General features: G+C 33.3%; 2 protein-coding genes across 3 annotated transcripts; both read left to right on the top strand.

Annotated features, from left to right (window-relative positions):
* Positions 1 to 711: 711 nt before the first annotated feature.
* On the top strand, positions 712 to 7619 carry LOC142610057 (70 kDa peptidyl-prolyl isomerase-like). Of its 2 annotated transcripts, none has more exons than XM_075781770.1 (12): positions 712 to 915; positions 1112 to 1198; positions 2717 to 2977; positions 3942 to 4019; positions 4196 to 4276; positions 4400 to 4591; positions 4701 to 4787; positions 4875 to 5032; positions 6087 to 6210; positions 6372 to 6517; positions 7045 to 7172; positions 7351 to 7619. In XM_075781770.1, exons 1-12 carry the CDS (start codon positions 759 to 761, stop codon positions 7448 to 7450), a joined length of 1599 nt encoding a protein of 532 aa, XP_075637885.1. In that variant the 5' UTR covers positions 712 to 758; the 3' UTR covers positions 7451 to 7619. The 2 variants fall into 2 exon arrangements, with proteins under 2 accessions (XP_075637885.1, XP_075637884.1); XM_075781769.1 differs by having other exon boundaries at positions 2666 to 2977.
* Positions 7620 to 16094: 8475 nt separating this feature from the next.
* LOC142610017 (cytochrome P450 98A2) lies at positions 16095 to 20428 on the top strand. Its single transcript, XM_075781733.1, has 3 exons — positions 16095 to 16643; positions 19037 to 19434; positions 19635 to 20428. The coding sequence occupies exons 1-3, from the start codon at positions 16157 to 16159 to the stop codon at positions 20277 to 20279; spliced, it is 1530 nt and encodes a 509-aa protein (XP_075637848.1). The 5' UTR covers positions 16095 to 16156; the 3' UTR covers positions 20280 to 20428.
* The last annotated feature ends 501 nt before the right edge of the window (positions 20429 to 20929 follow it).

Here is a 20929-nt window from a genome sequence, read left to right as displayed (position 1 = left end):
TCTCCTTAGATAATTTTGATCCTCCATTTGTTGACCATTCAGGCCACTACTTGAGTGTCTGTCTCATCAGACACCTTCCCAACCCCCTTGTGAGTTACGGCAGCAAAGGTAGCACTGTTTAGAGATCTTCTTCACATAAATGCAGTCAGGAGGTTTGGTGAGATGCATTAAATATGGTGGCAGCCCTCAACTTTTCAATCATGTAAGCGTTAGCCCCCTCCCTTAAGCTCTTTTTGTACAATACGACCTCCTTTGGTGATGTGCTATTGACACAAACTTACAGTCCGAGAGCGTGGCCTCCTCGGCTAGGTAACTATCCTCCTTGACCAAATGACACGTGGTGCAATTTCCTTACTGGAATTCCTATACCCCACATTATACAACTCAATATTTTTTAACTAAATCCGATTTTTGATAAATCCAAAATTAAATTACATTATTCAAAATATAAATTTAATAACAAATTATTGAATGATATAATATTGCTTATAAAATAATTTCGGAGGTCAACAAATTGTAATTTGCCAGCCGTGTAACAACTCGGTCAATTTCGCACCCAATCAGTCCCGAGTTCAGGTGAGTGAAGTCTCCGAGTTAAACACCTAACCTAAAAATAATAATAATAATAATAATAAAATAAATAAAAATAAAAAAATCTAAACTGAATGCTTCATAAGGAGGGAAACCAACAACGGCTTATCTTTTACTTGAAACACACACTCACTCTCTCTCTCTCTCTCTCTCTCTCTCAATTTCCAATGGCACTCTCTCTTCCCATTTCCAGTTTGAAAAGTGACATTAAAACCAAAAATTCAGGATGCCCAGAAAGTGAAATCGGAAGTCAAGGCCTGAGAAAGCAGATTCTCAAGAAAGGCAATTCATGGCAGACTCCATTTCCAGGGGACGAAGTGGAAGGTACTCCATTCCATTTCCCTGTCTGTAGTACTTCACACAAAACAAAAGAAAGCCAAAACATTTAATTTGTCTTTGCATGACTAATTAAATTTCATACGTGCAAATTCCAGAACAGCATACTTGTGTCTTTTTTTTTTTTGTTAATGTCACATGGTTATGAACATGAAGTCTAATATGGATGTTTCATATTTTTCAGTTCATTTTAGCGGACGCGTCGAGGGCGGGGCTTGTCTCGATTCGAATATAGATAAAGGAACTCCATTTCGGTTCAAACTAGGCCAAAGTAAGTAGTTCAAATACTCGTGGTAGAGGACTAAAGTGCTTTAGCTAATACGATGTTGTATGCATGCCTTTTCATTTAACTAGTTTTAATTATGTTTATTTATTTAGTAAAGAAGTTTGAATAAACTTGATTTTTTTTTTCTCAATAATAAAATTGAATTTGATAGTGGAATCTTACTGAAAGATTTTTTTTTTTTTTTTTCTCTCTCTGTACTTTGGTTTAGTGGTGGTGTTTGGATTTAACTCTAGAGGGACTACAGTCTATAATGCACATACATACATATAACATCTTAGGCAGCGTAATTTAAATAGAACTTTTTATACACAAATGTTCAAGGAAAGTTTTAATATTCTTTTATTTTGTATTTTTCTCCTTTCTTTTTCCTCATTTTCCTTTCTTTTTTCACAATGCTTTCCTTCCTCTTATATGTTTAAAAGACATTGATAAATGTAGGAAAGATTTCCTTTGCATTTCCAATAAAGTTTGGCACATAGAAGAAATAATAATTATTTAGTTATGTAGTAAAATTGATTGGCAAGAACATAGGGGGATAGCATTCTGGCAGGTTCACTTCCTGACTGCATGGGGAAGATCCCACCAAAAACCACTACAGATACTCTATAAACCCCTCTCAACCAGAGAAAAATGTAACCACTCCATTATTTCAATGCTCTGTCATTTTTTTCTCAAGCCCACTCTATGATTTTTCTTTACTAACTTAACCTTCAAAATGTCTCCAACCAATCTCACTGGTTGGTATCTACCTTAGTTACTGGGTCATTCTCATTTTAAAGACTAGCCACCAATAGTCTTGAGGGCATCCAAATTTCATGCTTCTTTATCAAAATCCTTGTAGCAATTTACTCCTTCATGATTTCTACCTCCGGTTTCTTTTTGGTATAGGGAAGATTCAATTTTAGGGCCTTTACTAGACGATGATAGTGTTTATCAGCTGTGCCAACTGAAATCCAAAAAAATGAGATGCTTTTGTAACAACTAAATGAGAATACAAATCATAAAGCCATTAAGAGAACAGGGTTTTGGATTTGTTTTGCAAGATGTTTATTTGTATTTTAAATAATAATAATAATAATCCCAATAAAAAGAAAATGATAATAACATTGACATGCTTTTTGAAGAGCATTTTTATAGAATTTCAATTTAATAGAATTATATTACAACAATTACTAAACTTTAATACCTTAGGAAGGATTCTATTACAACAATCGCTTCTTAAAGTATCAAAAAGTTGTCTGCCATGTTTGCATTGCCAAATTACAATGGGAAGAAGTTGTAGGAGATGGCGCTACCGCTTCACAAAAATTTTCATATTAATTCTTCATAATTGTTCTTATTCTCCAATTTTCACATGTATTGAAAGTGAAAATAATAATTAATAAATTATTTTATTATGGAGAAACAATTGAGTTCATTAGATTGCATCTTCATTTAACTTGGTGTTTCTAGTTTCCCTTTTCTTTTCTTGTTTTGGTCGTTCCATGACAATTTGGATTCCAGGTGAAGTCATAAAAGGATTGGATGAAGGGGTTGCCACTATGAAGAAGGGTGAGAGAGCAATATTCATAATACCACCAAACTTGGCCTATGGGGAACTCGGCTTTCGACCCCTGATTCCTCCCAATTCAACTCTCATTTTTGATGTTGAAATGCTCTCTTGGACCTCCATCAGGGACATAACTGGTGATGGAGGAATACTAAAGAAGACAACCAAGGAGGGTGAGGGATGGGCAACTCCAAGAGAAGCTGATGAAGTGTTAGGTAATATAAAAATGACAAACTAAACCATCGAAAAGTTTGGTCATTAAATTTGTGATTTCTTTTTTATGCAAGTGAATTGTTCTCCCTAGGGGGATGGGACAAGGGAAATTCAAACTAGTGACGTCATCTTCATGAGGCGTGGTCCCCAGCCAATTCTACTACCCCATGGAGTGGTTATTAACTTTGATAACAATTATCAAGTTGCTGCATTAGCTTGGGAGGTTGCTAGACCACACTTCCTATCATCATTCTATTCCGATGATTATGAAGGTTGTAATTTCAAAATGGTACTTTTGTGATACGAAAAAAGGGAAAATACAAAAGAGTGTCTTAACAATTCCATAGAAATTCAGTCATATATTAGATTCACATGAGATATTCTCATCAGCAAATCCAAAAGGCAATATAGAAAATGAAAAGAATGTATATTATCCTTTTTGGTCCATACTGGTAATAATTGCAGAAAGAAAACTATATGCTCAAAGAAGAGGCTTCTATTTAACCGACATTCACTGACACAAGATGGAAAAAGTCTGATGGAATTAAAAAAATAACTCTCACAATGAATTGAATGGTTAATCTTCTACAGACGAGTTTCGCATGAAACTAAGATATTTACATATGTGAGCATGTCTTTATGTTTTGATATGAATATTGTTTAGCTGATGAAGTAATCATAAATACAATAATAGAGCACTGCTTGTATAATCTAATCCCCATCAATCAAAGTGTGAGATTCTAATAACTCCTTCGGAGTCTGATCTAATCATTCATGAAACGTTCATTTGAAGTAGCCATTAGACCTGGCTAGTGGATGCGATTGGGTGGGACTTGGACTGCTTTAGGAAAAAAATTAAGAATGTCTGAAGTTAACTAGCCAGATCATCAGCTGTGTTATTTTTTCCTATTTTATTATTTTTAGACTTCTGGGAGTGCATGATTCCATTTGCGTTCTTCTTTTCAGTGAAGTATGAGGCACGACTTGAGAATGCAGCACTTGTCTCTAAGTCTGATGAAGGTGTGGAGTTTAATGTAAGTGATGGTAAGTTGAACTTGCTTGTTAATTAATTATGGAAGTACACTTCCATTCAATTAGAATCAGATTTCTTCATCATAATTACTGTGAAGAAACATCTGTAATAATTAGCTATGACTTAGAAAAATGTTAGTCTGCCTATTCTCAGAAGTTTTTGGTTTTTTCCCCCTTTATGGGAACAGGGTATCTTTGCCCTGCCATAAGCAAAGCAGTGAAGACAATGAGAAGGGGTGAGAAAGCAGAGCTAGCTGTGAAGTTTTCATGTAAGTTGGTGCTGTTACTTGTTCCCTTTGAGGCAGTATGTCTTAAGTAAATGTACTTCACTTCCCTTTGTTCTTCACCTTTTATTAGAGAACATATATTAAGCTCAAGTCATTCCTTTTCAGATGGTATTAGACAAAATGAAAATGGAGCTACAGACACTGATGATATTCCTCCTGATTCTAATTTAACCATCAAACTTGAACTTGTGTCCTGGAAAAGTGTCATTGATGTCACCGGAGATAAGAAGGTCCTTAAAAGGATCACAAAAGTTGGTGAAGGCTTCGACCGTCCAAATGAAGGATCCGTGGTGAAAGGTAATCTTTTGATAAAACGTATTCTAGTTTGTCAGTCCCATTTGTCTATTGAATTTTCAAATGTAGATAAAACATAATCCTGACAGTTTTCATAATTCATTTTTCTCAGTGATATACTATGGTAAACTGAAAGATGGAACAGTTTTTGAGAGGAAGGGGTCAAACGAAGAACCTTTTGAGTTTACTACCCTAGAAGGTTGTTTTCTTGTGTGCACTACGTTTTGGAATGATCAATAATCTGTGCATCTCTTGTAACCTTGATAATTGTCGCATAACTTTGCAGAACAGATAAATGAGGGTTTAGACAGAGCAATCATGACTATGAAAAAAGGAGAACAAGCCCTAGTCACTGTCACCAAAGGATATTTGCATAGCAATGACATTTCAGGGATGGAAAATGAAGACCTTTTTTATGAAGTCGAATTGATTGACTTCATTAAGGTTCTCCATTCTTATATCTCCTATTCCACTTCCATTTGGAAAAGGAAGTGGCAATCATTTTTGAAGCATTGATCATTCATTCCTTTAATTCATTAGAGCAGAAACTTTTTATGGTCAATATTCTAACAAGTTGTGTCGAATCTGTTGGTGGCTGTTTACTGACTTTTTTTTTTTTGCAAGACTTCTGTTACGCTTTGCGATGCTAACCAAATATGATGTGATTTGTAATGAAAAGCATAAAACAAAAGATTGAGATATTGCAAGTACAGTTAAAGATTCTTAATGGGCAATTATTATCTTGAGATGTTTTAAGTCTTCCAATATAAGTAGTGTGATTGACTCCTGCATTAAACTAACCTGAGTGTCTCCTCTTTCTAGATATGCTCAACAATGCACTTCTTAGTTTCTGTCCTTAGCACCCTTTTTTTTTCTATGTATTTCCTGCTAGTACAATTTTTATTTGTATCTTGAATCTAAAAATATAGTATGAAGAAGGCCTTAGAACTAGTTGCCGTTATCACTTGTCAAGTTCATAGTTAAATTCTAACAGAACTGAAAATTTATGTTTGCATAATTTACTCAATTAAAACTTTCTTTCTATCATCTCCAGAAATGAGTTCGAATATCAGAGCTCTTATTGTAGATGAGTTATTCCACTGAAATCAAGCACATGTTTCATGTTTAGCACCAATTTGGACTATGTTGTACCTCTTATTTCATGTCCTCTGTTATATATTTTTGTTTATAAATTATAATATTAAGGATAATCATACAATAATAAAACCTTAAATCAATGCTAATGTGAGTTGCACATTAGAGCTTAAGAAAACAGCATCGTTTTCTTATGAGCATTATTATGTAGCCAGTACCCATTTTCAACTTATTGCCCATGTCTCAGGAGCTAATTTTATTCTGCAATTTCCATGTGGATTTTAAAATCATTATTTCTTTTATAAACTAGGAACAATTAGAAGTGGTAGGCAAGACAAACTCCGATGTGTATGCTAACTATGATATTTTTTTTCTTGTTCCGATGAATTTATCCTGCGTACAGGAGAAACCATTTTGGAAGATGGACACTAAAGAGAAAATAGAAGCATGTGAGAGGAAGAAAAATGATGGAAATGTGCTGTTTAAGGCTGGGAAGTTTTGGCGTGCTTCCAGGAAATATGAGAAGGAAAGTTCCTCTGATATGAAAATTCTTTTATTATACTAGGAGATAGTCTATAATGTGAATGAGTAATAGTATTTTCTGCATGGACTGGCATATATCTTTGGGCGGGGGGAGGGGAAGATGTTGAGCATTAACTGAAGTATCTGCTTAACTGCTATTTGCAGGCTGCAACATATGTAGAGTTTGACCACTCTTTCACTGATGATGAGAAGTCCATAGCAAAGGCCCTATGGTTTTCAAGTAATTTGAACAGTGCAGCTTGTAAACTTAAATTGGGGGACTATCTTGAAGCTTCAACACTATGCACAAAGGTATGTTCCTCCCCACACCCTTTTTCTTTCTCTTCATTGGCAAATAATGTACAGAGCCAAAAGGGTAGAGAGTGCTTCATATGGTTGTGATGCAGCAAGCAATGTATTCGTGGGTATAGAGTGTTTGATATAGTACTGATATAGGTCTTTTCTGATTTCCAGCTCGAGTCATTTTAGTTGGATTATTGTCTCTTGATTGTCTTTATAAGATTCTAGAGTGCTTAATATAGTAGTGATGAATCAATCTAGACATAGAAACACTGGTATTGAAGCTGGTGATGCTTGGAATGGATTGAAGCCTGGTGGAAACTTGATTCAAGGAAGGGTCTTCTTTCCTATGGATACATGCCTCTTAATGGCAGTATGGTGCTGGCAGTCCTGACTTTTTCTCAGACATTAACATTACCTGTATACATTTTTATACACAAAAAGGACATTTTAAAGTTTCAATTTCTCAATAATCAATCATAGAAATTTCTTCATTGTGAGATAACAAGAATATATACTGCTTTTTTGCTTTGCATCAGGTCCTAAAAAATGATCCATGCAATGTCAAAGCTCTATATAGACGATCCCAAGCATATCTAAAAATATCTGAGCTAGACAAAGCCGAGGATGATATTAGGAGAGCTCTAACTAGTGATCCAAATAATAGGTATGAGTGCTGTGAATCCCATCTCTTCCTCTTTCTCTCCACTCCCCTCCCACTGCTGAATTCATTGTATTGATAGTAAGAAGACCAATTTGAGTAGATACTTCCTCTATGAATTTTTTGCTTATATTTTTCTACAATTCATTAATACATTATTCCTTCATTTATTTTGAGATAATAGAGATGTGAAACTCGTGTACAAGGAGCTTAAAGATAAGCAAAGGGAATATGCTAGATATCAAACTGAGATTTTCAGCACAATGCTTTCAAGAATGGGATAGTTAAAAGTATTCCAGTTCTTCTCTACTAGCAAAGCTTCACTAATACTGGAGTCATATGGTATTTATTTCTTTGATTTGGCACTAATTGGTTCTCAAGTGGTAGCCCATTGTATGGAAACCAGCCTTGTATTGTTTAATTCATGATATTAAAAGTTTTTTTTTTTTCTTTTTTTGGCTGAATAACATTAATTAGGGTCTGTTTGGATAGAACTTATTTTGCTGAAACTGAAAACTGAAAACACTGTAGCAAAATAATTTTTAAATGTGTGAATAATGCTGTGGGACCCATTTTTAATGAAAAAGTTGCTGAAAATGAAAATTTGTGGGACTCGTAAACAGTGCATTTGTGCACTGTTCATTGCTGAAAAGTCAACATATGCGGCTGGGTTAAAAATAAAAAAAAAAAGCAAAAACGCGGACGTGGACATGGACGCACAGACGCGGATCCAAACGCCCTCTAATAGTTCAATACACATCTACTGCTTATGTATTATAGTTAGATAATTGGGCAGTTGTAGAGGACAATATCAGTGAATAATCTGATTTTGAAGCAAGACAACCAAAACGGATGCAATAACAAAATTGAAGAATTAAAAAAGAATAAGAAGTAATCTAGGAGTCAGCACCAAGAAAGAGGACATAAACTTTAGAGTTGGTTGGAGTTAGCATCAATATTTTGATAAACAAACTTAAAAACAAAAACTTTAACGTAGTTTGACGAACTCCATCCATAGGTAATACCAACCAAAATCCACCATTAATATTATGAATCACACCTAAAATAAACTCTATATACTAACTTGCAAACTAGACACTCATAATCTTAAACCCATAATAAACCTAATTGAGCTCAAGTAAATTTCCTTTCAGCAAAAAGTAAATACAAAACGCAAATAGGTAAGTCAGTCAAAATAAAAATGTGAGCTAATTTCCAAAACTTGATTACCAAAACCGAAGACAGCTATAGTGATATCTAACTTTATTTATTACACCATTTTGTTTGGACACCACCCGAAGGGTCAAGCCAGAGAAAATTGACATGTCAGAAAATCCTGCATTGGTCACTTATTACAAAAGCTGTGGCCACTCCAACCAAGGTTGACAACATCACACTTGTACAAACGTGTGGCATTAGACGTGTAATTTTTAGTTTGATTGTTTTGACTATGAGCTTGTGATGAATTTCAATTCTGTTAAGACTATAAATTGCTTAAGTGAAGTCAAGAGATTAAAGATATATTGTGGTGTACAAGAGTGAAAAGAGATTTTTGTATGAAAGATTCCAATGGTATTGGTTACAATTGATGAACACATGGCTTGTATGATATTGAGTGGACAAATTAGAAAAACTTTCGATGGTTAATTTTGAGTTTAATTTCTGCCCAAGTTCTACCCAGTGTACAAAACTTCAACTTTAATAGAATTTGGAAGAGATTGTGGTAGACATTCTTAACCGTAATTGCAGGGATGGAACTACTCACGGGCTGAGGGGGCCATGCCCCCCCCCCCCCCCCCCCCCTTCTCCCAACCTTTGAAAAAAAAATATACAAGTATGTATATTAACAAAAAGAAGTTTAATTTTGGCTCTTAAATTTATATACTTAGCCCCTCCCTCCCCAAAAAAATTTACAAACTGACCCAAGAAATCCAACAAATAGATAACAAGAAAAAACTAAAAAAAAAAAAAATGCACATATCCAGATAATAAGAAAAATCTTTGGACAAATTATAAATCCGATCTAAGCAAAAACAATAACAATAGATCAATTACAAATCTTAGCAAAAAAAAAAATCACAAAAACCCAATAACCTTTACCCAATTTCTCCCTCTCACTTGAGAGCTCTATACTTCTCTAAAATTACTCTATCCTCATAGCCATAGAAACAACTCTTATGTCATATATTGATCGCTTCATCCACACGTTAGTTAGACCTTGAAAAAATTAGAACGTGTCAATTAACTTGCAAAACTCTTGATTATAAAATCCTATTATTAATTTTTTTTTTCAAAAGAAAAAATACAAAAAATAAATTAATACTAATAATACAACTTTGTCAACCTCTAGTATTGATATTCCAATTTTTTAAAATCTTTGAACAAAGAACTTCGGTCCTCTTAAGTTTGAATCCTGATTTCATCCCTGCGTAATTGTTTTTCAGAAAGGTTGATTTCCGAACTTAAACAACCTACAAGGCTATAACCTATCACTTTGGTGGAAAACACTTGTCATGTACCAAGATCCAACCCCTAATTTCAGCCCAAGGGACAAAAGAAAATCAGGCTGAGACTAAAACTTTGTTCTGGGTACTCCTCCTATCAGCCTCATTTATTCTTTAGGACCAGAGTTGGAGTAGGTTCTTAAAGATTTTAAGGGGTCGGCCATTCATGGGGTGGGCTTGAGAGTAATCTTTTAAGGCATGGATTGGACTTCAGAGCACAGATATTTTGTCGTCTTGCAAGCATAAAGCTGGTCCATGTGGACCCATCCCAGGACATGATCAAGTCTAGCCCATTAAAGCTTCAATCCTGAAGGCCAGGCCCAACAGTTTCTTGTTCATCGAAAAGTAAAGGAACTCAATCCGTTTCAATTTTCACTGCATTTTAATTCATCAAAACTCCTGCTGCTTTAATTCATTTAGTTAGAAGCAGTCTACAAAAGAACTGCTGCTTTAATTCAAAAGTCACATCATTATAATGTATTCTATATGTTCGAAATTCACTCTCAGATGTCAAAAGTCTTAGAACCCAACCTATATGAAGCCAAGATTTTGAGTTAAGAGGCCGAAGTATAGACTAAAAAATTATGTAAATTGAAATAAGCATTTATTTAATATAAACAAATATAGGCTAATATGAAATATTTGTCCTTTTTTTTTTAACCTTTTGTCAATTTTGGGATAAAATATGAGCTAATATGTGATGCTTGAGCTGATTTGTAAGGGATCAGCGGATGGGAATCAAGAATTTGAAGAGTGTGTGTTAAGTTTTATTCTTGGGCCCAATACAGATTAGACCCTAATATATCTATAAAAAAATGATTATCAACTAATTCATGTGGCTCAGTCTCTCAATTAAATTGACACTTCTTAGTGTCTTGAAACTTTCCAAAATATCCGTGTCTCAATTAAATTGACACTTCTTAGTGTTTTAAACTTTTGAGAAAATAAGTAATAAATGATGGAAAAAATATATATTATTTTGGTCTTTAAATTTTAGAGTCATAGACAATTTAGTCCCTATATTTTGGTAATAACTAATGTGATTTTTGTTATTTTCAACCTACAATAAGCTCTGATACTATTTAGTGGACTATAAGTTGTCACTCCACCTTAAAGAAAATAGACTCAAATTTTTTGTGATATTCGATGTAAAGTAATTTTAAGGAGCATTCTTCAATAAAAATAAAAATAAAAACTTTAAACATATTTAGAGTAAAGCTTTTTCCAAGTCAAAATCGTCCAAGTTTCCTTCACTAGTCCATGCCCATCGTTTTGGCGAGTGTATTTCTAATAAAAATGGGTTGAGCTAGATTTGACAAATTGCGAGTAGAGTTTCATTGTTTAAACATTGTTTGGTCAGGCTATCGTCATTTTAACGTTAGGTGAAGCAAAGTGGTTGTTCTTATCTTTATGTGAACCTTTTTGCTTTGTGAAACCGAAGTCGATAATTTGCCCACGTCCGAGATCCATAACTTTCTCCATCACACCAACCCGCCAACTCCCACTGGGCCCCAAACCCCCTGCTGCTCAAACTTTTGACTCACCATCATGATTCATGATCACCATTCATCACTGCCACCGCCTCCACTCAAAGCCAATTTCACCAACCTAGATTATAACTTATTCCTGGATGACAATTTGGTGGGTTTAGGGGGGTTTTTTTACTTTTTCAACAGCTTGGAGAAAAATCTATCTTGACCCTTTTCGTTGAAATTTCTAAAGCCACCGTTAGAGGAAAGGGGATGTAATATTTTGCTTAAAATGTAAGCCATAAAAAAATATTCATGAGGTAAGGGCAAAGAATGCACATGTGCATATATGTTACTTACACAAAACGTTCATTTAAATCAACCCTGGTCCTCTCATTTGGCCGCAATTTTTAATTAAGTAATATTATATTCACAACTTTTTTTAACAATTGCAATGAATGGAAAGAAAAATTTTCAAATATTTTTTTATTCCTTTGTTTGGAAGTTTTAATGCTCTTATTTAGGAGTTTAAATGAGAGAGAATAGAATAAGTAATAGAGAATACTCATTCTCTTAATTCTATTCATTTCCTCTGATAAATAAAAAAACTGGATGTTTTTACGGTTTTTTTTATATTTCTTATAAAAGTAGTATTAAATTTTTTTTAAAATAAACTATTAAAAAATGTCTTAAGGACATCTATTAATCAGACTCTTACTTGTTAATAAAATAAAGGAAAAAACTTTTCTTAAAAAAAAAATTAAGGAAAAGACTTTACCTGAAGGTCCCAACATGCAAATAATATTATAACATGAACTTCGAATTTTTTTTTAAATAAATATTATAATATGGAGACTGAAAATTGTGTATTTTGTTTAAATATTCGTATGAAAATTTTTTAAAAAAAAAAACAAGAAAGTTAAAAACTTAGTTTTATTTATTTATTATATAAATAAAGAGTAGGGAAAATTGAACTACAACACGTCAAAATTAATATTTTTTAAAAATCACTTTTTTATAAGAATTTGTGACATTTTAAGTTTAGGTTCGTCATTTATCCATTTATGTAGCATATGCATTGAGATTGCTTCATATTTATTGCTATATTTTTTAAAGCAGACTTAACATTACTATTGGTTGTCATAATCACCTCTAACTGTTTGTATATGTATGCATGTATGATCCACTAAAATAGACTATGTTCCCTGCATGCAACAACAGTTGGGCAAGGGGAAATTAGCCCTACCCGACCTAATAAGTATGGGTTTTGCCCAACTAAATAGGGAATCTGGTCATCGAGGCAGGTTTTGCCCTATACCCAAATCTGGCCGATTAAATTTGGGCATTAGTAATTTCAAAGAGTTGGCTTAGTGATTTCTAAGGTCTCATGATATTTATGAGATCCTCGATTTGAAACCTTTTGCCAGCATTTTGGGGCCACTCCAGTGGTATTTTTACTTGTAATAATCCTGTGTGTATGGAACAAAGGAACTGCTCATGCCTAAGAAAGTAGTCAGATACTCGAAGAGGTCTACATACCTTTCTTTATCACAAAAAAGGGCATCGGTACATGTTTTATTCTCGCTTTTATAAAGAAAAACTTGCATTGATTTCTTCTTGGCTAGTAAGATTAAGACAAATAAACATTACCATAATTTTTGCTTTTCACTATTCTAAATAATTAAACATTTATTTATTTTAATTATTAATTAAATGGTCATTTAATAAAAAAAATTTATATTAATTCTATTTTTGTTAATGGCACTTTCAAATTGGAATTCAAATATAAGTTATAAATGGTTTTAATCTCTTTATCGTAATATATTTTCTTATTAAAGTTTTGTTTTCAAACCGATATGAATCCTTCATATGGGAATTGTTATTTATATTGATTATGATTAATTCTTAGATGGAGAAAATTTAGTTACAAAACTTGTTGTAGCCTAAAACTACAACTTTACTCAATAAAATAAATATTACTACATATTTTGAAAATCTAACTTTTGAATTGCATGTTCTACATGCTCTTATTATACATGCCAAATTTTGTATCAATCAGATATTATTTGCTCTATGATCTATAAGCTTATATATTATGAATAATTTTAAACTACAAAAACTTGCAATTTAAATAATTTATTGATAACATAGCTATTGATCTTTAATTTTTTAGAAATTTTGCAAGTATGTAGGATATAAGAAAAAGATGTAATTCAATAGTGGATTTCTCAAAATTCACTTCAATAAAAAAAAATATTGAGTAAGTTTTTAGCCTTAGACTACAACTAATTTTTTAACTAAAATTTTTCATTCTTAGATATTATTAGAGTACAAGAAGGGAGCACTATTTCACTATTTTCCGAGAGTGTCTAAAAATTTTCCTTATTATATATTACCAAGGGAAAATTATTAGGTACTCCCGGAGTACCATAAATTATTAGGTCCCACCATTCATGTGAGAGGAAGGAGTACGCATTTATGGTACTCCAGAAGTACATAATAATTTCTCATTACAAAGATTTGATTGAATTAGTCCAAGTAATAATAAAAGGAAAGTTATTTAATATTTAATCCCATTAAACATGACTTTTAAAGGATTCCATAGTCTATATACTGATACATGTCCAACCATTAAAAGTGCAAGATAACATTTATTTTATTTTTTATTTTGCTAGCAAAATTACGTTTTTCAACTATAAAATATAATTTAAAAAAAGTTTTTAAAAATTTGGTTCGAGTTGGGTCTAGGTATCCACGAGCAAGAAATTCTAGTAGGAATTAGGTACAAGTGGTAATTGGGTTTAGGGATCCTAGTATAGTGGGAAAAGAGTTGGTCGGATTCAGGTATACCTGGCTCATTGTCATCCCTTGTTCAAGTGGAAGTTTAATAAATGATCTAAATCTAATTTAGCACTCCATTTGCTTTTATCAAAAGTGTTTCTTTATAAATTAAAGTAGTGTTTGTTGATGCTTTCCGTGAAAATGTTTTATAGCACTAGCCCAATAAAGCAGAAAACATTTTTCCATTTAACAAACTCATTTTCCTGCATTTGGTTTCAACTTTTAACCTTGATATGAGTCAATAACACCTTTTCTATTATTTGACTCGTATAAAGATTCATTAATATTTCTTATAATTAGTTAAACAAAATTTAATATTTCTAATAATTCAAGATAATTATATGAACAAAAACTTTCATTCCCAAAAACAAACCATAAATAAGAAAACAGTTTATATTTTTTTGTATGTCATTTGGGAGCTTAAAATGACAATGTGAGAGTTTTTTTGTTTTTGTTTTTGTATTTTTTGTTTTCTCTTTTTTGGATCTATAGTTTACCTTGTGGTGGTTTATTGAGTATGTAACATTTTGGAAAACATTTTCACTCTAAAAAAGCGACAAATTTTTCCTAGTTATATTTTGTTGACTTGCATTTTTTACCAAAAGATGAATTACACAATTGTATCTATCTTACCGTATTGTACATGTACCATATTTTACTCATTTTTTTGGGTAACTTAAAACAGAATTAAACGAAAAACTAAAGAGAAGTAACAGGTACAAGCCGAGGCCAATCATAATACATGCCCAAAGCATCATAGAATAAAGCTAAGCCAATGTCCCCAGGCGGATTGGCAAAGACAACAAAATCCTCCTGTATTTCAGTTCCTTTCCTTGCTAAATAAGAAATTTTCATGTACCATATTTTACTAACCATGCATAGAATTATTCTCTCATCAAATGTACCAAAGACCAAAACTGGGTAAAGTATATAAATTCCGAATATATACAACATCACACTCATCACATGTGAATCTATCTGTCCACAAAAAGATCCACATATCGTTCATTGTAAATATGATGGTACATCCGTAATACTATATACTTCTTATTCTGAATAATAGTAGTTTACGAAAGATAAATAAATGTGTTTTTATTTTTATTATTATTAATTTTTTTTTAAAATTTAGGAAAGGCAAATAAACGTGTGGTAGGAAAGCAGTACTGCCTGCCTCCACTTATGATTACTATAGTTTTTAGGGTCGGTCTTTACTCTTTATTGAAAAATCCCAATCTGTGGGCTACAAAAAATGATAAACTATTGTCTCTCACCAACCTTTGATTCCTCTGCACAACACTCGTCACTCGGCTTTGCTCGTTGAAACTTGAAAGTCTCTCATTCATTCAGTCTCCTTGCCACCAACCCTTGAACTAATCCTCACCTCCCCCACGCGTCTCCGCACACGCGCCACCCTCTTTGGTCAGTGGTCGTCAACGCACTCCTTTATTATCTATTGATTGCAAAAACAGTACAACCAATTGTATTACAACCACTACTTTTCTTTACTACTTACCATTTGTGCTATAATGACCTGTGACAAAAATTATGCAAAAAATTGATCTTCCAAATCATATGACAGCACATTGAACTACCACTCTTTTTTTATCACTTACAAGTTACAACTGGTTATTTTTAACCATTCACAACTTGTTATATGATAAATTATGATAAAAATTGTTTAGAAAATTATGGTTTCAACATTTGTACTATATATATCATTAAGAATGGATAATGTGTTGCAATTTCATTGTCCACACAACATATTCCCATGTTTTTTGCGAAGCAGTGAAGTACTGTAGACATATTATTATTATTATTATTATTATTATTATTATTATTATTAAAAAGACTAATAAATTGACATTATAATAAAGGTAATGGTATGATATTAATATAATAAAATTTTATATTATTTTATTATTTTATGTTTAAAAGTTGATATATAATAAAATTTATGATACCCCTCACCTTTGTAAGTTTAAAGACATTAAATAATTCTACTATTTTTTAATGATTAACAAAACAAGAAAAAGTTTTTATTTTTTTATTTTTTATTTTTTGGGTGCAAATAGAAATATGAATATCCATTCACCAACTCCCTCCCTCGTATATATCAACCTCATTCCTTTCCTTAAGCCTATCAAAAAGAGTCCAATATTTCTCTCTTCTCCTCCAAATGGCTCTCCCTCTAATACCCATCTCCCTTCTCATCGTCATCTTCCTTGCATACAAGCTCTACCAACACCTAAGATTCAAGCTCCCACCAGGCCCTCGTCCATGGCCAATCGTTGGAAACCTCTATGACATAAAACCAGTGAGGTTCCGATGCTTTGCAGAGTGGGCACAAGCCTATGGTCCCATCATATCAGTCTGGTTCGGCTCAACTTTGAACGTGATCGTGTCCAACACAGAGTTGGCTAAGGAAGTTCTTAAAGAAAATGACCAACATCTTGCTGATAGACATAGAAGCAGGTCAGCTGCTAAGTTTAGCAGAGATGGCCAGGACCTTATATGGGCTGATTATGGTCCTCACTATGTCAAGGTTAGGAAAGTTTGCACCCTTGAGCTTTTCACACCAAAAAGGCTCGAGGGTCTTAGACCCATTAGAGAAGATGAGGTTACTGCCATGGTTGAATCCATCTATAAGGACTGCAACAATCCTGGTATGCTCTTCTATTTTTCCTCTTGTTCTTGATTTCTAACTTATAATTTGATCATATTTTAACTTTTATTGATTCGTTGCTTAAACAATAAATCTAGAAATACACTCAATTTTCACAATTAGTTAAAGTAGTGAACTTTGAATAGTAATCAATTTATATCAGCTATCATATATATACACGTACCCGTCACTTTTAATCCATCATCTATAGTTGATCCCAACAACATGTATATTTCTGAAACTATTATTATCTTTTCTTATTTTTTGAACTTCAACAAATCTAGTTCTTCTGTTTAAGGTAACCCTTTTCGTATTTTTCAATTTTATATGTATAATAGAAAAAGTCAACCAATGGGTTCCAAGCAATGGTGGTGAGTGCCTCTTTTGTATTATTATTATTTTTTTTTTCAAGGAAGTGGTGTGACACCCTTACTACTTGATTTGTTCCTACTTTCTTGAGCATTGTTAGGCGGGCGGCCCGGGTCATTATAGATGATATTGATGACACAACTTGCGCACTACATTAATTATTTATGTTTTCAAATGGGTTTAAGATTGTATTAGGATTATCTCCATCTCAAATGATTTTATTGTATAATTTAAATGAAATATTACAAATTTTGTATATAATTATGTTGTTTTATCACTTTTTTTTATACATAATATGGGTTAGGAAAACTTAATTGTTGACACAGTATGGTCAATAAAAAATAGACAGGGCGACTTATTTAAGAAAAACGGTAAAATTTCAGTTTGATTAAAATAGAAGAAAATGGTTGCTCGGTAGGTGGGAAATGCTTTCCAAATACCTGGTTTTGGTGTGCTGTTTTTTAATCTGCAAGGAAGCTTCATACTTAGTATTCATAAGACTGTTTGGAGTTTTTCACTATACAGATTCTTTTTGAAATCTTCTTTTTAAATAATTTAATTGTTACAAAGAAGATGAAACAACGCCACTACAACATTTAATAATTTAAATGCTTCTGTACTTTTACTCAGTTAAATAGTTTTCCATCATAATTTCTTAAAAGGAAATTTCTTTGAGATAATTATGACTTGGTCATGTTCCTCATTTGAATTTCTTAGATAGCTCTAACCTTCTTCTTCTTCTTTTTCTGAAAATTATTAGCATTGGTTGAAAGTGAAAAGGATATTAACGAAACTTTTCAAAGAAGAGTACAAAGCCTACAATGTATTTATTACTTTGCAAGTTAATAAAACTTTTACCAAAAAAAGAAAAAAAAAATCTGAACAAGCCCAATGGAGGATGGACCTCTCTCCAAGCTTCAGCATGTTCAGGTGCTTTGATTGAGAGTGATTTGTGCATCATGTTCATTCAACCACACCCTCGAGCAATAATACATTTTCTCAATTTAATTCAATTCAATAGAGTTAAGTGTGTGTAGATTTCGTCCTATACAATTTGGCATTATTATAATATTTGTGCATAAATTCAAGCTTTTGGTTGAAGTATTAACTAAGTTATTAGTATTTTCATATTATTGTTTCACCAAGATGTGATTGGGACAGCAGGGTAGGTGTTGATTTGACTTAATAGCCGAAAAGCCAATACATGAATATTGGGGTCACATTATATTGATAGAACTTGGTATAGTTAGTAGTTGTAGCAGTTCATCATAAAAATAAATAAATAAATAAAAAGATGTAGTTTAGGCTTGTAGCATAGCTATTCCACTCTTTAAAGTTTAAACAGAACTTTGCTATTCTTAAAAAAAAAAAAAACAGAACTTTGCTTTAAATTTAATGCCCCATCGTCCTAGACAAGGGACTCTCATGAGTCAGGAGCATTACAACGGTGATCTTAACTATGTACCAACATTTTCGGTTCTCAAGTCTTAACTGATAGCAGTAATGTTTTTTTCTTTTTGAGTTCCCACATTTTTTTTTTCTTTCAAATTGCACAAGTTTCTGGCAAGACAGGGAGACATGGTACATGAATTATATATTTTTTTTGACAATGACATGTTACATGACTAGGTCTGCGTTTGGCAATGTTTATAGTTTAGGTTTAATCACCTAATTAATAATTTAAATAACTCACATTTAATCATAAATGATTTGATTGTAAGATCTCTACTACTAAACAACTCTAGAGGATGTTCATCTAATAATATTATTACTATGCCAATCTATATACAACAAATAAATTGTAAACAAAATAAAATTTATGAACTAGGCAACACAAACTTGACTTCGTGAAAATGTGAACTAATATTGGCACAAGCAAGCTCTGGTTTGGCATGGCCTTATGCTTATCTAATCCAATTTAATTAAATGACATTTCAGTATTAGTTGTTTCTTTCATTAATTTTTGTTCTCACAATGGTTTGAATACAAATATTTAACTGAAAATTGTTTTTATTTTACATGCAGAAAATAATAGTAAAGGTTTGTTGGTAAAGAAGTATTTGGGTACTGTGGCATTCAACAACATTACAAGACTGGCATTTGGAAAGCGATTTGTAAATGCAGAGGGTGTAGTGGATGAGCAAGGATTGGAATTCAAGGCAATTGTGGCCAATGGATTGAAGCTTGGTGCATCACTTGCAATGGCAGAGCACATTCCATGGCTTCGTTGGATGTTTCCACTAGAGGAAGAGGCATTCGCTAAGCATGGGGCAAGAAGGGACAGACTCACTAGAGCTATCATGGAAGAGCACACTCAAGCTCGCAACAAGAGTGGCGGTGCCAAGCAGCATTTTGTTGATGCATTACTTACATTGCAAGAGAAATATGACCTTAGTGAAGACACCATTATTGGACTTCTTTGGGTATGTGAAACCTACCTAATATATTCACTTGAAGAACATATTACATTTGTGGCAACTTAAAGATTTGGAATGGATAAGTGGTAGTTTAGTGAAAAGGACAAAATGCTTAAAACAATTATGTTTGCTTTTTTAATTGCTAGAACTAGGAGTAGTGAGGTAACTTATGGGCTAACAAACATTGTATCATGTGATATGTGCAGGACATGATCACTGCAGGCATGGACACCACTGCAATCTTGGTAGAGTGGGGAATGGCTGAGCTAATAAAGAACCCAAGGGTGCAACAAAAGGCCCAAGAGGAGCTAGACCGTGTGATTGGTTTTGAACGGGTCATGACCGAAGCCGATTTTTCTAACCTACCTTACTTACAATGTGTAGCCAAAGAGGCACTAAGGTTGCACCCTCCTACCCCACTGATGCTTCCTCACCGAGCCAATGCTAATGTTAAAGTTGGTGGATATGACATCCCTAAGGGATCAAATGTTCACGTTAATGTTTGGGCCGTAGCACGCGATCCAGCAATGTGGAAGAATCCAGCTGAGTTTCGTCCCGAGAGGTTCCTCGAAGAGGATGTTGACATGAAGGGACATGACTTCCGGCTACTTCCATTTGGTGCAGGGCGACGAGTGTGCCCTGGTGCACAACTTGGTATCAATTTGGTCACGTCTATGCTTGGTCACTTGCTGCACCACTTTGTTTGGACACCACCCGAAGGGATTAAGGCAGAGGAGATTGACTTGTCTGAAAATCCTGGATTGGTCACTTACATGCGAACCCCATTACAAGCCATAGCCTCTCCAAGGTTGCCATCACACTTGTACAAACGTGTGGCAGTGGACATGTAATTTTTAGTTTGTTTGTTATTATCCTCCATAGGTTTTTGATTATATGAGCTTGTGATGAATTTGTAATTCTGATGAGATTGTGAAATGCTTAAATGATTTAATTGGGAAAAGTAACAAGAGCAAATAAAGAAACATTGTGGTTTACAAAATTACAAGTGTGAAAATAGATATTTGTATTAAAGATTAGGATGGTATTGGCCACAATTGGCACATGCCTTGTATGATATTGATATTGGGTGAGCAAGAGGGGTCCTATATGAAAGATTAATTGGACAGAGATGAGAGATGTCTCAGTCTGATCAAAAAGGAAAAAGACTCGGGAGAATGCCTATTTCATTTTATTCGATTAAAACGATAAGTTGGGATCCATTAGGTGTGGGATATTACTTGATATTTGCCCCCACCACAAGGGTGTGGCCAACCAATTAGTATGTTCACCAAATTTTTCTTAAGAAGTATCCAATGTGCCAAAGTCTACAGCCTAGTATTTTGACATCTACCAATCACATCTACATTATACCCCAAAAAGACTGCAGACAGAAAAATAAAATTTGCAATTGAGACTCGTACAGAAATTTATAAAACCTAAATCATCAACCTAAGATTTGTCTAAAAGGGACTAAGCATACGCCCACACAACATACACATCT

Source organism: Castanea sativa, chromosome 9 (assembly GCF_040712315.1).
Source record: "Castanea sativa cultivar Marrone di Chiusa Pesio chromosome 9, ASM4071231v1".
Taxonomy (NCBI): Eukaryota; Viridiplantae; Streptophyta; class Magnoliopsida; order Fagales; family Fagaceae; genus Castanea; species Castanea sativa.
This window is presented reverse-complemented; position numbering and strand designations above follow the sequence as displayed.

Coding starts and splice junctions, on each gene's coding strand:
- LOC142610057 (XM_075781769.1), top strand. CDS start 759: ATGGCACTCTCTCTTCCCATTTCCAGTTTGAAAAGTGACATTAAAACC. Junction 4,788..4,874: donor TGAGTTTACTACCCTAGAAG/GTTGTTTTCTTG, acceptor ATAACTTTGCAG/AACAGATAAATGAGGGTTTA. Junction 7,173..7,350: donor ACTAGTGATCCAAATAATAG/GTATGAGTGCTG, acceptor TTGAGATAATAG/AGATGTGAAACTCGTGTACA.
- LOC142610017 (XM_075781733.1), top strand. CDS start 16,157: ATGGCTCTCCCTCTAATACCCATCTCCCTTCTCATCGTCATCTTCCTT. Junction 16,644..19,036: donor TAAGGACTGCAACAATCCTG/GTATGCTCTTCT, acceptor TTTTACATGCAG/AAAATAATAGTAAAGGTTTG. Junction 19,435..19,634: donor CCATTATTGGACTTCTTTGG/GTATGTGAAACC, acceptor TGATATGTGCAG/GACATGATCACTGCAGGCAT.